This window comes from Thermobia domestica, chromosome 9 (genome assembly GCF_964235325.1).
Source record: "Thermobia domestica chromosome 9, izTheDome1.hap1.1, whole genome shotgun sequence".
NCBI classification, from domain to species: Eukaryota; Metazoa; Arthropoda; class Insecta; order Zygentoma; family Lepismatidae; genus Thermobia; species Thermobia domestica.
In genome coordinates, this window is record NC_137462.1 from 34,643,614 (window position 1) to 34,659,357 (window position 15,744).

At 33.5% G+C, this 15,744-nt stretch overlaps 1 protein-coding gene and 1 long non-coding RNA gene across 8 annotated transcripts in view; one reads left to right on the top strand and one right to left on the bottom strand.

Moving 5' to 3' along the window:
* Positions 1 to 8,863, top strand: part of LOC145694549 (uncharacterized) — a 167,624-nt gene extending 158,761 nt beyond the window's left edge. Inside the window, exons 4-5 of the long non-coding RNA XR_014133024.1 lie at positions 2,842 to 3,002; positions 8,681 to 8,863. This is a non-coding gene — a long non-coding RNA (uncharacterized LOC145694549). The remainder of the gene's footprint in view (positions 1 to 2,841; positions 3,003 to 8,680) is intronic.
* Positions 1 to 15,744, bottom strand: part of Syx1A (Syntaxin 1A) — a 229,222-nt gene that overhangs the window by 74,321 nt on the left and 139,157 nt on the right. For all 7 annotated transcript variants that reach the window (XR_014133021.1, XR_014133020.1, XR_014133023.1 and 4 more), the window contains exons 6-7: positions 6,990 to 7,063; positions 385 to 522 (exon numbers count right to left, since the gene is read on the bottom strand). Coding sequence is in view for 3 of the 7 variants with exons in the window: in XM_081770867.1 (XP_081626993.1) it covers positions 385 to 522; positions 6,990 to 7,063 (212 nt within the window). In the remaining 4 variants the exon portion in view is untranslated. The remainder of the gene's footprint in view (positions 1 to 384; positions 523 to 6,989; positions 7,064 to 15,744) is intronic.

Consider the following 15,744-nt stretch of genomic DNA (forward strand, 5'->3'; position numbering starts at 1 on the left):
ATTTTAATTACATCTTTCGAAATCTTGTATTCATCTATTAATTATTAGAATAGCTGGCTGTATTAAAGTCTCTTTCAGCACTGAGACTGTATGAGAAGTGGACCCTCAGCTTACATGAAAATCAAACTTATGAGCTCCCGCAGAAGTAGAATCTAGGTCTTAAACTCCGAACATGCATCCCGAGGGAGCTCCTATTAATGATTAGAACACACAAACAAACAAACCACTTCTCATGCACTAACACACGACCACATAATCGTAACATACTATCTGCTTATTATGCTCTTCTCGTAATAAATTCTCGATACATTTCTTCAAATGAGTTCACTCACTGAATTCAACGTTTTCAATGTTAAATTTATGCATACAGCAACACTATCTTACCTGGCTTTCTACAAGCATTGCCATATCCATGAACATATCATGGAGTTCCCTAATGGAGTTTTCTAGTTTTATTATATCCGCATGTCGCGCTTCTATATCTGCTAAAGTTTGTTTCGCTTGTTGTGTTTCCATAATAATCTGGAAAAAGAGAAAAAAGGAGCAAATTAATTAATAAATTAAATATACGCATTTTTTACCTTTGACTTACCGGCTAAGCTTCTTTTCTTTAACATTTTTTAAATTTGTTCCATCCCAAATAAATGTGGAGAGTTTCATTAAAGGCAATGATTCACGGTGGAAAAAATAAAAATTCTTAATGAAGCTTTGCAATTTCTGAAGAGTAAATGAAACTTTAGAAATCGCTGAGGTACAATTCGCTTTAAAATCTTTCTAAACTCCTCATAATAATGAACATTAACTGAAAGACAGTTTTATTTCTTTACACAGAAGGGTAGTATGGATCATACAACCATTGTTGCAACAATAAGAAATCATGAAGTTCTAAATCTAACTCCATACTCCGAATAACACACAACAATAAAGATAATATGTAGCATTATTCATTTGTAGTATTTAATGCAATATTTATATATTTTATGTAATTTATCACATTTATTATTTAGTGTTGCATCACAAACATCCAAATTTTGGAAGCTCTACAACAGTAATAACGTAACTGAGACGGACGAAGTAAAGTACGCGGCTCGTTCCATATATAAGTTTTCCTAAGCTGTAAAATACTTATTTTTTTAAAGATACATTCGTAAACTACACATACATGTGTAGGTGGGTTCTTTCTCGCCTCACCACGTAACTCCCATTGAAATTCAGGCATTTGTCTCACCGTTGCACTAATTTGTCAAAACTCTTTGCAAAAAATCAGAGCTCTGGCTATTTAGCACTCTCCTTACATTCCGCTTCACTTATTTATCTGTTTCAAAACGTTTACCTTGCAATACCGGGAAAAAAATGAAAGTAACTGAGCGCTAAATTGAGTATGTATGAAGAGTGGAAATGCCGTTTGAACCTCAAGTCTTCAGTTTTGTGTCTTGTTTGTGTGCTGAGTAAGGGTGGGTGTTATCGTAAAGAGGAGACCAGATCGTTTATTGTGTTTCCCTGAAGAGTTCAGGTTCGACATAACCGATCTGGTCTTCTGTCAACTTTTGATGAAGAAATGAAACGGAAAGTAAAGTGAGTGCCATGATTTTTTACAAAGAGTTTGGACAAATTGCTGTAACGATGAGACAAATGTCTGAATCTCAATGGGGATTATGTGGATAGGTGAGACCCTGTATCTTATTATTATTATTATTATTACTATTGTATCACATTTAATTACGCAGATGGTTTTCGATAGACGAAAACATCATAGAGATCTTTACAGCAATTTAGTATCTCAAACAGTTCCGGAGATATGGAAAACATGGGTCGAAATAGCTATACTGCTCAAAATGACGTATTTGTGGAGAATGTTGAAAATGATCGGTCCTGTTCGTGGCTTCTAAATAATTATTGAAAGTTTTAATTACAAGTTTTCGCAATTACATAATTTTATGCCGTGTTACAAACTTTACAAATGTTCAATATCTTGGGAATGCTTTGAGATATTAAATTATTGTACACGGAATTTTCATCTATAGAAAACTATGTATGTCATGTCATTTTTATGTACGTCATGCCATGTTATTCTGATCTAAACACTTTTGCCATATAAAGCCTTAAATTTTCAATCACTTTTAACCTTGTTCCTAATTATTTAAAATGCATCATGTTAAAGACCATAGTATTCGATAATGAAGTACTTTTGTTGTGCATTGCCTCGTCTGTTTCACTTGCATTATTACTATTGTAGTGGACTCTAAACATCTGGGACGTTAGTGATACTGTAACGTCCTTAAGTTTGTAATACTCAATAATAAATATTTGAAATATATAACAACCTGATATTTGACATTTGAAGAAAGAAAAACAAAAAACTTTGTGTTGGATTGGTAACAATGTTATGGTGGTATTACAAGTATGACAGACAATTTCCTCTTGTCAATATTTATACCGACAAAATTTCAGCTTTTTTATGTAGTATTTTACAAGTTATGAGAGTTATATTTATTTTAGTGAATTTCACCTGAACTCGATCTCCTTAAAAAAATTAGGTCATTTATAGAACATTAATTTAGCCACAAACACACGAACCAGAAATAAGGTTATATGTATTCCACGTAATTTTCAAGAAGATCTGTAATTAAATAAAACAGGATGGAACACCAGAAAATAAGTGTATTGAAGTACAGAAATAAGGTTGTTAAAAAAATAAGAGAAGTTTCTACAAATATTTCACAAAATAATTATAAAACTATACATAATAGTGAAATAAAACGAAAAGACAATTAGAAATAGTGAAGAAATTAAAGATTTATTAGAGAACTAAGATATACCTAGATTCAAAAATTGTTTCAGATGGCTGCTCACGTAATGGGAAACGACGGAAGACTAGATGAATCAATAATGTTATGACTTCAGAGCGCTGGAGATCCAAGAATGGATTAACAAGAAAAAACCTTAAGAGGGATAGGCAGTAGAGACAAAAATCCACTAAAGGCTGTAGAATCAGCGGAATGGTAAGTACAATGAATAATTTTCAATCGCTTCGGGTTTCTTCGTAGAACTCTAGTGTTGTACCTTATATTTGTTGGAATGTAATATCAATATTAAATTTGTATGGTAGATAACGTCTTATGGCAATGATCAGGGCTGGGTTAGTGGGGGGGAAGGGGGGGCTGTAGCCCCGGGCCTCCATGTGTACGGGAGTCTACCCTCGATTAAAATCTCAACTGGCTGTCTAAAACGAATCATACAAGATATAATCATCAATTCATCATCATAAGATAAACTATGACAAAAAAATATGAAACAAATTTCTTCGTTGCCCAGTTCTCTTGACTTTCAGGATGTGACAGAGGACTTCGTTAGGACGAAAGCAAGGAAAAGAAATTTTTGAAGTACTCATTGTTTCATTTATTACATTTATATGATAGGGTGACTTTTTTTTTTTTTTAAATGCATTTGGAAAGTTCCATTACGTATAATATTATCTGATGGATGGCATGGTTGATGTCGTAGAACTACGTGTATTCCTTTAACTTTCCTATTGTACTTTCACAGAAATGCATTAGACGAAATCAGCACGGGTCACATATTTTTTCTAGCTTCGGGCCTCCAGATGAGTTAATCCGGCCCTGGCAATGATACTTGTACCTTCATAAAATAAGGAAAACGTATATTCATTACTTCTATTCTTTGATCAACAGATTATGTTTTTTCAGATTAATGATGAAAGACTGAAGTGGCTTTGGTGTTAGTTGTGTTTAATGCTAGGTTTTCGTAGAAGTCAGATCTGTGACTCATTTGTATGCAGATTATGTGACTGATCCGACGTAAAAATAATTGTATAGATACAAACGTTTTGGATGTGTAATAGAAGAAATAAAGATTAATGGAAGGTACAGATAGCTACCAAATTGACGAAAATACTTTCAGAAAATCCAACCTATCATAATAATGTCTACTATCTACCTGATTGGACCACTTTTAGCTTGAATTTTTTAAATTGAATTTGAGTTTAGCGTCCCTTTCAGCAGTGAGGTTATATGAGATGTTGACCCGTCGAGAATCGAATCCGGGTCTCCCGTGCAGAAGATACATTAATCATACAGCCACGAAGCTCTAACTATAGCTTGTAGTACAGCTTGTACTTTGATATGGAATTGAAATATACGTAAACAGTTTCCACAGGAATAGTATACCATTTGAGTGCAGCACTCAGATGTGTCAAGGATACGAAAGAGGAAATCTGCACCTAACTCGCGGTCTAAAACTGATAGTACATGCTCATTAATGTTCAATTAGAGGTAATGAGTAGGCCAAGGGAGGAGTTAAAGTACATCCTCGTGTTCCCCAATAGGACTGGCTGTGTGTATTCGCACGATTGCATAGTTGTTTCGAAACAACCACTGTACAACATGTTATAGCTGTTCGCTCAAGAAGTTCACATTATCATAGATAGTAATTCGTCCTTTGAGAGTAATTAGTAGAGCCTAAGGAGTACCATGAAATCGCAGCCTACGCAAAACCGCCAGTACGTTTCTTGGCAGAGAGCAGGCAATCCGGAGCATAATCCTCTTCAGGCTTCCGTCATACATGAAACCGCCAGTTGGAAACACGGAGAAAAATAACTCATCGGACCACATTGCTCTCTTCCAACCAACGACGGTCCAGGTTTTATTATCTCGGTACTATCTTTTTCGTGTTTCACATCAAAGCTTTCGAAATCGCAACCCGACTGCGGATATTGAGGTTATACAGGACTCGCCGGACTATAATTGTAGGAAAAGGTCCTCCCAGTTGCTGACTGAGTTCTGCAGCCAGTTGTTCCGCGTTAGTTCTACTGTTCTTTGGAATCCTTTTCTTCAATGTTCGAGTATCCCTCTTACCTATGCTTGGTTTCCGTTCATTATCACCCTTCTCTGATGATGTTCAGACACGATTTCTGCATATTGTTATCTTACAAGTAAAGGGTCCAAACGGATGAATCGAGTTTCGGGAGAAGACATGGTGCGCCTGATAGAGGATGTGAAAATATATGTATATGCAAAGTTATAGCGGCTGAGCGCCATAAGAAACGAAGGGGGAGGAGGTCAAAGTTGGTGGGAGAAGGGCTATGCTATGTTATACAAATATATCAAATAAACTGTTGAATCATAAAAATAGTGAAAGATAGACAGCGCAAACGGTGGTAGTTTCACATATTGGCAAAAGAAGAATGAGTAGAGTAGATCACGAACCTCCGCCGCCATATTGAAATCCGCCATTTTGAAATCTGTGATATTTTTTGAAATGGAAAAGTAGTCATGTGATATATCAATTACGGCTAGCATACTCTCAAAAGTCAATTATGAGCTTTAGTGATCACTATCCGTACTTACTTGGAAGATTTAGGATAATCTTTATAATTATTAATGAAAATCTAGGAGACTGATGGACCTACTCTTATGTTGAAAGTTTGGACTATCATGAAAACACTTGTAAGTGAAACAAATTATATAGGGAAAGAAAACTAACTGAAGTTTGATTCCAAGTTGTATGTTATTACATTATTATTTATGACATTACTTCCAATTTGCTTCATATAGTTCCGAAGATAACTGTTCCGGTCTGGAAGACCCGCTTCCGCGTTTTTATTTATTTATTTATTACTTTTGGTCGAAAATAATGTGGAATTTATATAGCAACCTTTTGTTAAATGATATACTTACTAATACAGACCATAACACAATAAAATCTGATAGATTGGAATGCAATTATTACGTACTGTACGTAAACTATTTTTTTCACCGCTTGCTTTATTTTTCATTCAACTTTCTTTGTCCACTTTCATAAGCAATAGCAATTTGGGACGAGTGTAGTATGTGGTATTTGGATGAAAAGTGGACTAATGTAGCAGCAACGAAGTTCTAGCTTAAAATACGTTAGCGGGCGAGGTGGGTTTCTCGAGTGTCTCTCGTGTCGCATTTCGAGCATGTGTTGTGATGGTATGCAAAGAAATAAGAAAACAGGCCATAATTCATCAGCGGTTAATGATATGACAAAATGAACAGAAGCATTACATTCCTGATCGAAACATAGTCTGAACACAAGTACCACATGACTAGCTTTCCAATTCAAAAAATATCGCAGATTTCAAAATGGCGGCGCAGGTTCGTGATCTATTCTTCACATATTGGCGAAAGAAACCGCCACCGTTTGCATTGTCTATCTTTCACTATTTATACGATTCAACAGTTTATTTGATGTATTTCTATAACATGACGTAGCCCTTTTCCCACCAACTTTGACCCTTTCCCCCTCCGTTTCTTACGGCGCTCAGCGGCTATGACTTTGCACATAAACATATTTTCACATCCTCTATCAGGCACATTATGTCACATCCCGCAATTCGATTCATTCATTTAGACGCTTTACTTGTTAGACATGATTGCTCTCGATATAACTCTCACACTGGCAGCCTTCGATACACTTCCAGGAACTAAGCTCGCATCCACATATTCCCTTTTTGAAAATCGGAGATATCTCCCACTTTGCACCACCAATGTTTGGTCCATTGTCGCACGAATCCAAACTACACTGCCTCACTATAGGCGAGCGCAAAAGTTCAGTGTTACAAAGTTTAGATTCCATTATTTTGTTAACTATCTGTATATTTGATTTTATGTTAGAAAATATTGATTAGATGACCAAGATTATTGCATATCACCATTTTGGGAGGTTAGCAGCGTGGGTGATACGTTTCTATCGTAATAATTATTACCCAGCTTTCTTTGCGTCCTTAAAACAGTCTTGCAGTTATTTGTCTGCTAATTATAACGGTACTTAGAAGCAGAATAAACTATTCAAGTGGATAATTATGGATCTTCTAATTTTATGTTTTGGAAGCGACTTCCTTTGCAGCTGCTTTAAAATACGTGAAGTATTATCATTATAGAAAAGTGTTCATAGAGTTTATCTCATTCGCTTATGTGATTACTAACAAATTATCCATGTTAACTTACTCCTTGTGTGAAGACTGCTGGATTTCCTTGTTCTAACATTTCTTCTAATTCTTCATTCGTCGTCGTTCTACCGGCTGTAATAAACGAAATAGTTTAGTTTAATAAGTAATATAAAATGTAACTATTTTTCACTATTAACTACAGTTCTAATTCACACCATTTCAATATTTGATTGATGTACACTTAACTTTAAAAACATACAATTAAAATTGTTTAATCTTCCGCCAAGTAAAGATTTGTTACGATTGCTCGAATTTATTTGCTTCTCCAATAAAATCATTACCTGCTCCGAAGAGGACAGAAGGATCATGGTAGCTAGCTAATGAAATTATTGGCATTTTCAATAGTTTAACACTTAAAGTAAACAGTTTTATGCGTTAACGTGTCATCTAACCTAACATCATTACTTCCTTAATAATGAAATAAAAAGAAAGGAAAGAGATCTTAATTAATCTCATGTACACTCATGTCCAAAATTATTTTCGCATGTCTATAAATGTATTATTGTAGTAATATAATTTGATAACGAATACGCCCGGCATTTCTTATAATGTTAGTATGTGTGTAATCGGCAAAGACATGTATGTGGCTAATTTCATGTCAAAAGAGCAATAAATAAGAACATAAAAAAAAAAAAAAAATCTTGTCCATTTAGCAACACTTTGTTTTACTTATTCTAATTTTCGAATTTATAATTCTTTTCCTATGAAATTTACCATAGATAAACACTCCCCGATTATACACATAGTATCAGTATTAAAAGTACCCTGCGAAATCATTATCAAATTATATTCTTACAAGAAGACAATTACAGGTATGCGACAATCATTTTGGACATGAGTGTACATATTTTCTTAAGTACCTTATTATTTTTAACACCCTTTTATTGCTACAAATTATTTTACAGAGAACAAATCATTTAATTTTTTCCTCCAAAGTGTTCGTTTACCAAAATGTAACAACAGAATTGCAGCCCAATATTGTGAGATTTACTGACTACCACTATTACGCTCCTGAAAAGTCTCAACTGCCTTAGTAAATAAACATACAATACACAACGTAAGTTTCATTGTTTCGTATATATATATTGATCATCGAATTTGCATAATACTCAGATAAGTTTCAAAACTTTAAATATTTAACAAAGAACTAAAGTGAGTCTTTCTGTTGTTCTTGCGATGAGTTAATTATTAACACTCCTAAGATATCGTTGTTGTTTGTCCTTGCACGGAGCACGAAAAAAAAAAAAAAAAAAAAGTGTGCACTGTATGGCTAAATTCCCCCTAAAATTAATTACTCATACTTGTCATTTGTATATTTAAAATGTCATTTAGGATGCCATTAATATATTTATACCATACATATAGAATACTTAAATAATTATTAAAACTGAATTATTACAACGAAAACTTTCTCAACTATGTGTTTCAACTGAAAGCTGAATAACATTAATAAGTACAGTCGTAATGCTTAAAATTTACTTTTCTACATAACGCATTTCATACATTAACGAAGAATTTTGATTATGTATGCATAATTTACTGGCTATTCAAAAATAAATATTAGTACTTTAATGCAGATATTGTTTTATACGTATTCACTCATACATTTAGTTTCAGTGTGATCTTATAACATGCTATATCTTTCCAATGTCTGCATATCACTAATTAAAATTGAATTTTTCTTTCCAGATTTGACGCCCCAGTTCAGCTACTTGATATAATTTACGAAGATGAAACCAAGGTGAGGAAAAAACAAGTTTGGGATAAAATACAAAAGATACTGATGACAATCAGGTACAGCTTGTAGGTAGTCCAACAAATAATTGTACCAAAGCAGATGTATGTAAGCTTACATGTCTGTATGAATTTTTCAGAGCGTAAAATAAATAAATAGAATAAAATAATACTGATATATAACTTATTCCAATAGAATTTAGCTACCTTTCCTCTCCGATGCTCTCATCCTTAGATACAATATATCTTCGACACAAACGCGTGCATTCTTTAATAAACAGTAAACTCACCTCTGCATTGCGAGACAAATACTTTTGGTTATTGAGTAATTTCGGTTCACTTTGGAACCTTTAAGGACCATTCCTCTTTGTTCAATAACTTCTTTATATAGTCATCATCAAGAGTTGTTTCCCATGGAAAATTTTAAAAGGAAATAGGATCATCCAAAAAACAGATTAATTGGTTACCACTTGTTATTTCCCACACTTATTCACTTATGAAGTTTTGTTCATGCTACGAAAATTTCAATTAAGAATGTCACTATTTTTATTTTTTGAAATTACTTCTATAGAATGGTGAAAAATGTAGTCGTCACTTTTAACAACTTCCTATCAATACGGAAGATTCATACAAAGTCATTAAAAGTGATCGACATTTGTCACTATCCTATAGAAGTAGAGTTGCCAAACGTCCCGGTTTTCCTTCATCAGATTAAAAAAAATAAACTTGCAGTATGTCTCACCTAAAAGCGGAAGGTTTTTGGTAGATTTGTGTAGGCAATTAATTTTACTAAACAAACAGCAGGGAGTTTCAAATCACATCCATTCTTTCGTCCTATGGGTTTCTTCCAGAGCAAGGAAAAAAGAACTTAAAAAATGTTCAAGAGGGGGCATTACCTTACGTAAATAATCTCTTGAATATCACTTTCAGAAAAAAAAAAAAAGTATTTTTCTTGTAACAGGCCTTCTAGTAGTTATTTTATACTTTAATCGGCAGCGCAGGACTTTAATCAACAATGGCACTGCTCTCAGTCGCTGCATGTTAACCGCATTTAAACTATTTTGTTCTGTCTGCCGTCTTCTTAGGCACAATTTCTTCTTTGAACTGAGTTGTCTTTAATATATTTTTCCATGTGGGGATAAATATTTCTAAAGATGCTGTGGTCGTATTCAATAATTTTGGATTTATATTTTTCCTTTATATGATAACATTTTCAGGCTAAACCAACTTACTCTAACACAATAAATGTCTTAAGGGTGCGTGTGTCTTGCTTAATTTTGATACTAGATTTTGTTTTGTGCCAAACTTTTGAAAAGCCTGCGTAAGTCTTTAAGGAAGTCTAGTTTTTGTTTATCGTTCTGAATTTAAACACATCAGAATTCGGAATAACGGACGCCAGACAGCTCTTCTTACATTGCCTTTTCACATTCTTTATTCATCCCTTGTGGGGGCTTTATTTGCGTTAAGTATGTATAGAATGAAGTACAAAATTGTGAGTAGTAACCGGGAAAAAGACAGGTAATTAACTGACTCTCATCAAATGAGTAGGAAAACTGACCTTATATATAGTCTGAGATTGGTGTCCCGGTTTTTCATTTACGAAATCTGGCAACCCTATATAGAAGTACTTTCAAAAAATGAAAATAGTGACATTCTTAATTGAAATTCCCATGGCAGGAACAAAATTCCATTAAATGAATAAGTGCGGAACCGTAACAAGTGACAACCAATTCACTTGTCTTTAGGATGATCCTATTTCCTTCAAATTTTCCTGGAAAACAACTCTGAAAGATGATTATACAAAAACGCTAGCGCAATGCAACAAAGAGGAATAGTGAAAAAAAAAAAAAAAAAAATCGAGTGTGAACCAAATTTATTCAATAAGCAAAAGTATTATTTACAGGATACAGAGGTGAGTTTACCATTTAGTTATGTCGCTTTATTAGTAAACGTGCATTCTTTAGTTCTCTGTGAAGTTTTCATTGGAATCTATATATTACACATATTTTACAAACATTTTACTATTATAGTAGAAAGCTTCTAGAGCTGTTTTCACGTAATATGACAATATAATCAAACTTTCATACGAACAGTTCGAAATGCTATCAACAAATTCAAGATTTTTGAAAACAATATTGTGAAGCGGAAGTTTCACTAGACCTCCTTATTCTTAGGTGATCTGACTGCATTCGAGATGCAGATACGCCACACAAACCAATGAAATTACGTAAAAAAAATAGTGAAACTTATTTTTGAGACTGCAACCTCTTTCCCTGGTTTGTTATATACCATCACTTTTTTTTTTTTTTTTTTTTTCAAATTAACAGAACGCTTAAGAGAAAACAAGACCACTTCTTGCAAAATTCAAATCTATTAATCTTAGAAGAATAAAGTTTTGAATTTTCGTTCCTAATAATGTGAATATTCTAAACATTAAAAATATCACTAAACAAATATTAACCAAAATGTGAAACGCTTGGCTTGGCTTGGCTAGTCTCTTTCCAGGTATTTTCCGTTCTTGGATTCAAAACATTGTTCAGAACATCGTCAAAGTGGTTGTCAGCCTTCTAGGATGTATGTACTTCCGTCTTATTGTGGGTTATACAAGAAAAATCTCGTCCAGTTCTTTACCAAAAGATAATGTGCCTAAGATCGATGACACATTCCGTCGCTAGATGGCGATGCTGATAGATTGGAAAAGGAATGCAGTAGCTCGGGGATCACCAATTTTGATCGCTATTCGATGACAAACTTCATTAATGAACTTAGATCCTTCGTGACTCCAAGACCCATTGGTTTCTATTGCTACTGTTATAAACCAATATTTGTCCAATAGGTTTGTGTATTTTTAGCCTTTTGTCGGATTCTCTGTGAGGGACGACGAGACGGCAGGTTATGTTGGAAGGAGAATAAAGTTGTTTTGCATTATAAAAAGCTACAAAAATTGGTCAATATATACGTATATTTCAAGACTAGCTAAAAATCAACTATTGCTGCAAATCAACTTTTACGAACTAATTTTTCTATTAGCTGATGAGACTTATGCAAAGGGATAGTTTCCAGTGTTTCCTAAATTAATCAGGAATATTCTTTTCTCCAGTAATATATTGTAGTATACTATATTTTAAAACCTCGAAATTAATATAAATATTTAAACTTTTTCTGTGTAAACAATTGAAGGCTGACTTGAGTACAAAATATTAACTGTACGAATTAAAGAATTAACTCAATCTTGTTTCCAGGATTTAGTCTGTTTTATTGAAATAAGCCCAAAATTTATTTTATTCTATCAGACATACATGTAGAACTTCCAGACAAGGAAATATAAAAGGCATGCGGATTGAATTCCGCAATTTTATATAAAAAGGACCACCTACGTTTACTCAAGACACTTCAGGTCTATATCTCAGCTCTGGACTTGCCATTCGCCTATAAATTACATGAGTTGCGTAAGTCAAGAACAGACAGAGCCTTCGAGGTTTACTTCAATTACCACAAGGAACATAATGTAAGTGCCTATTTATATTAACCTTTTCTGATAGTTTCAGATTCTTGCTTCGTATCTCAAGCACAGCTTATATTAAGAGCACGTAATAAAATTAAAACTTCTTTATCTCTCAATTATCAGTTACCTATTCTCTTCAATTCATGCTTGTCACTATCTCTCGCAATATTCTCTGAGAAATCAGCTTAAGATTTAGACAAACTGAGAATCTATGATCAAGGGTTCGATTGTCAGTTTACGCCCCAGTATTAAGTATTCTTCACAGAATGACAATATGTTTTACATTAATGATTTAGAAAATTACATTCAAAACACATAGGTATCATAAGTACTGCAAAAAACATAAATGTAACTGCAGCAAATAAAGCAATATTCATGTAGCGACTCAGGATACATTTATTAATTCCTTCCTCATTCGTTATCTTATAATTGTGATTTGATTTGAACAATAACGAACAAAGAAAACGTTATATATATCTTATATGAAAAACTTTTCGTTAATTTATTTCATCATCCAACATGAAAATTAAAAAATGCTATCAAGCAAACTGCAGAAAAATTCAAACATGCTCATTAATTGTGTATGTATTAACCATTCAAGTCTAAGTATCACTAATGAAAGACATTCTATTTTTAATTAACAAAATTCCCTTCGTAAACGGAACAAACGGAAGAAAAGAACCATATCCACACGGTGCAAATCTTTATAAATGCAGAATAATATGTTAACTCAAAGCTACATATTACTAGCCTAGCGATTTGAATACGAAATTCAATTGCATTCACAGATGCTGACCCTAAATAAATGCAAACACTAAATAAATGCATACAGTTTATTTTAGTTTATTTCCTAACAATAGCAAACACTTGAAATATACAATATAAAGAAACCTCAAAATATAATACAATTTAAAGAAATCTCAAAATATAAAGAAGTGTCCTAAAGTAATATACGTACAAAAGGAAGCTTTTACATTAACAACCTTTTTAAATCCACTCTAAGAAATATCCTCTTAAAAAAAGTCATTATGTATGCTCCTTGACATAGGCTATATAAATATGATTATAAAATAATGGAAACACTCTGTTGTGTGATAGTAGTGCGTCAGGCTGTGAAGTATAGATTCAAGTGTGTAATGGGTCAGACTTTAGTTGTACAAACTGAAAGACTTCTCTATTTTTAAACGGAAAACTTTGGGTGCATGTTTAGTTGGGAGCAAGTGTATCAAGATGGCCAGTGAATTAGGTGTACCAAAGGAACAGGGTTCAAACTGACGACGGAATACAAAACTAGTGACAAGATGATCTTGAATGCTATATTTGGGATTGTATAGAAGTTTAGAAAGTACACACATCACGTCAATAACTTCCTCGAAGTTTTTGATAGGTTTTTTAATGTGCGAAGAGTCATGTTGGTATGGAACAAAAAACATTGGCATAAGGATACGCTCTTTGTGCTATGGGGTTCGAAGAAGAAAGATGGCAACAAAAAGAGTCGAAAAGTTAGCTAATCTGATTTGCACACATAGTTTACAAGAATGATGTGTCTTTTATTATGAACATAATTCAATTATATTCGAAGAAAATTGCAATAGGGTAAACTTATTATCTTATTTCTGTACTTTATTAGTTTAATTTAAAATGTAATAATAAATAAATAAATAACATTAAAACAAGTAGGTAAGATTTGTACGATATAACCACATTTCTGTGTTTATTTGTTGTTAAAAATAACACAAAAAATAACATACAAGGCTTGATAAAGTTTTAGGACTGACGGTGGCACTCCGTAACTTCAAGTAACAAAATTATTTATCGTAGGAGATTAATCCTTTTTTTTTTTCACGGCAATGGTAGGGCATTTGCAGGGCACCTGAAGGCTTGGCAGAGAGCACCTATATCTATCTATATAAATAAAAATGAAAGTGACTATGTTTGGGACTTAATAACTCTTGAACCACCCGACCGATATCGATCAAATTTTCAACATAGGTTTTTGTCGTTTTACTTTGATGGTGCAGCTTAGGGGAGGGGGATATATATATATATATATATGATAAAAAAAATGACCGAAATTAGTGTTGAATCCATAGTTTTCAGGCTCGCTGACATGAACAGTGACACTTCCGATACATTTAAATCCAAATTTAGCCCCGTAGCCTGGGGATTGGGGATGCATGTATGTAAATGATCGAAAATAACTGATACCAGAGATCGTTTTAGTAATAGTAAAAAGTGACTGACTAACGAAACGTACTACTAATTTTTCTTATTTTAACCCAGCGAAGCGGATAATTGGTGCTAGTCCCTTTTAAACATTTGTCATCGAGGATACTCTGATTGCCACTGACATGGATTCTTACAGGGAGCAAAGGGCTTTCATGAAATTTTGCTGCAAGTTAGGTAATCAGCAACAGAGACCCCGATGGTCGTAATGAATGTGAAAACTGTTCTGATTATCTCAGAAGTGGACATCGGCCAATCAGTTGTTCAGAGAATATTGTGAAGTGTGTTCACGACTTGTTGCAGCCACATTATCCGCATGATGGAGGATGTATTGTGCATTATCTTCACGTTCATCACAAAACCAATCATGCCATTCAAACAAATGACCACCAGATAGAGCACTCACGCGGTAAATAGCTCTGACCATCTCGTATTTCTGTTGAAGATTTCCCTAACTTACAGCAAAACTTAATTTCACCCTTTGTTCCATGTAAGAATCTATGATAATGGAAACAAGATGACCGATGTTTACAAGGACACAGATTTTTTTTTTTTTTTTTTTTTCATTCATACAGAAGAAGAATACCATAGCATTAAGCTCATATGATAAACTATTTTCTGTCATTAGCAGTTACAGAATACCAGCATTAGTCCTAAAGCTTTATTGCCAAACTTTATATTATTGGGTACCTAACACGATATGATATGAATTCAGTTTAATGTGAAAGATTCTCGAACATATTCTGCTTTTAACATACACCATTAGATCTATTAAAATTCGTTTTATCAGCTACTTATTTTCTTTCGTTATTAAATTACTTTGACTTCTAAGCGTAACAAAAAAACAAAAATTCCGTCTGGAGGAACCTTTTAAAATGAAGAACGAAGCATGCTTTTTACTATCTTCATTAATACTAAGCTGAACTTGAAAACTTCACGTTACGATGAACAGGGGTTATTTATTAATATTTATACCAATGTTAAGTATATTCTAACACAGAAAACAACCTTTACATTAAACTGTATATACCCAGGACCGTATTTATGCATGGCCCATGGCAACAAGTTTTGGGAGGTAGCAAATTTTCTCGGACCAATTCCTTCTCATGCTTCAGTTCTGCAAATTACAGAAATCTGGAGGCAAAACTGTTAAATATGACCCTGTAAGTTATATACCCAATAATTACAACTTTTATTATTACTACATCATACACTGCCTTATAAAATATTTAGATCGAAGATACAAATTGTAAAACTATTTCATTCCTCAAAATCGTGGCAAACCAAT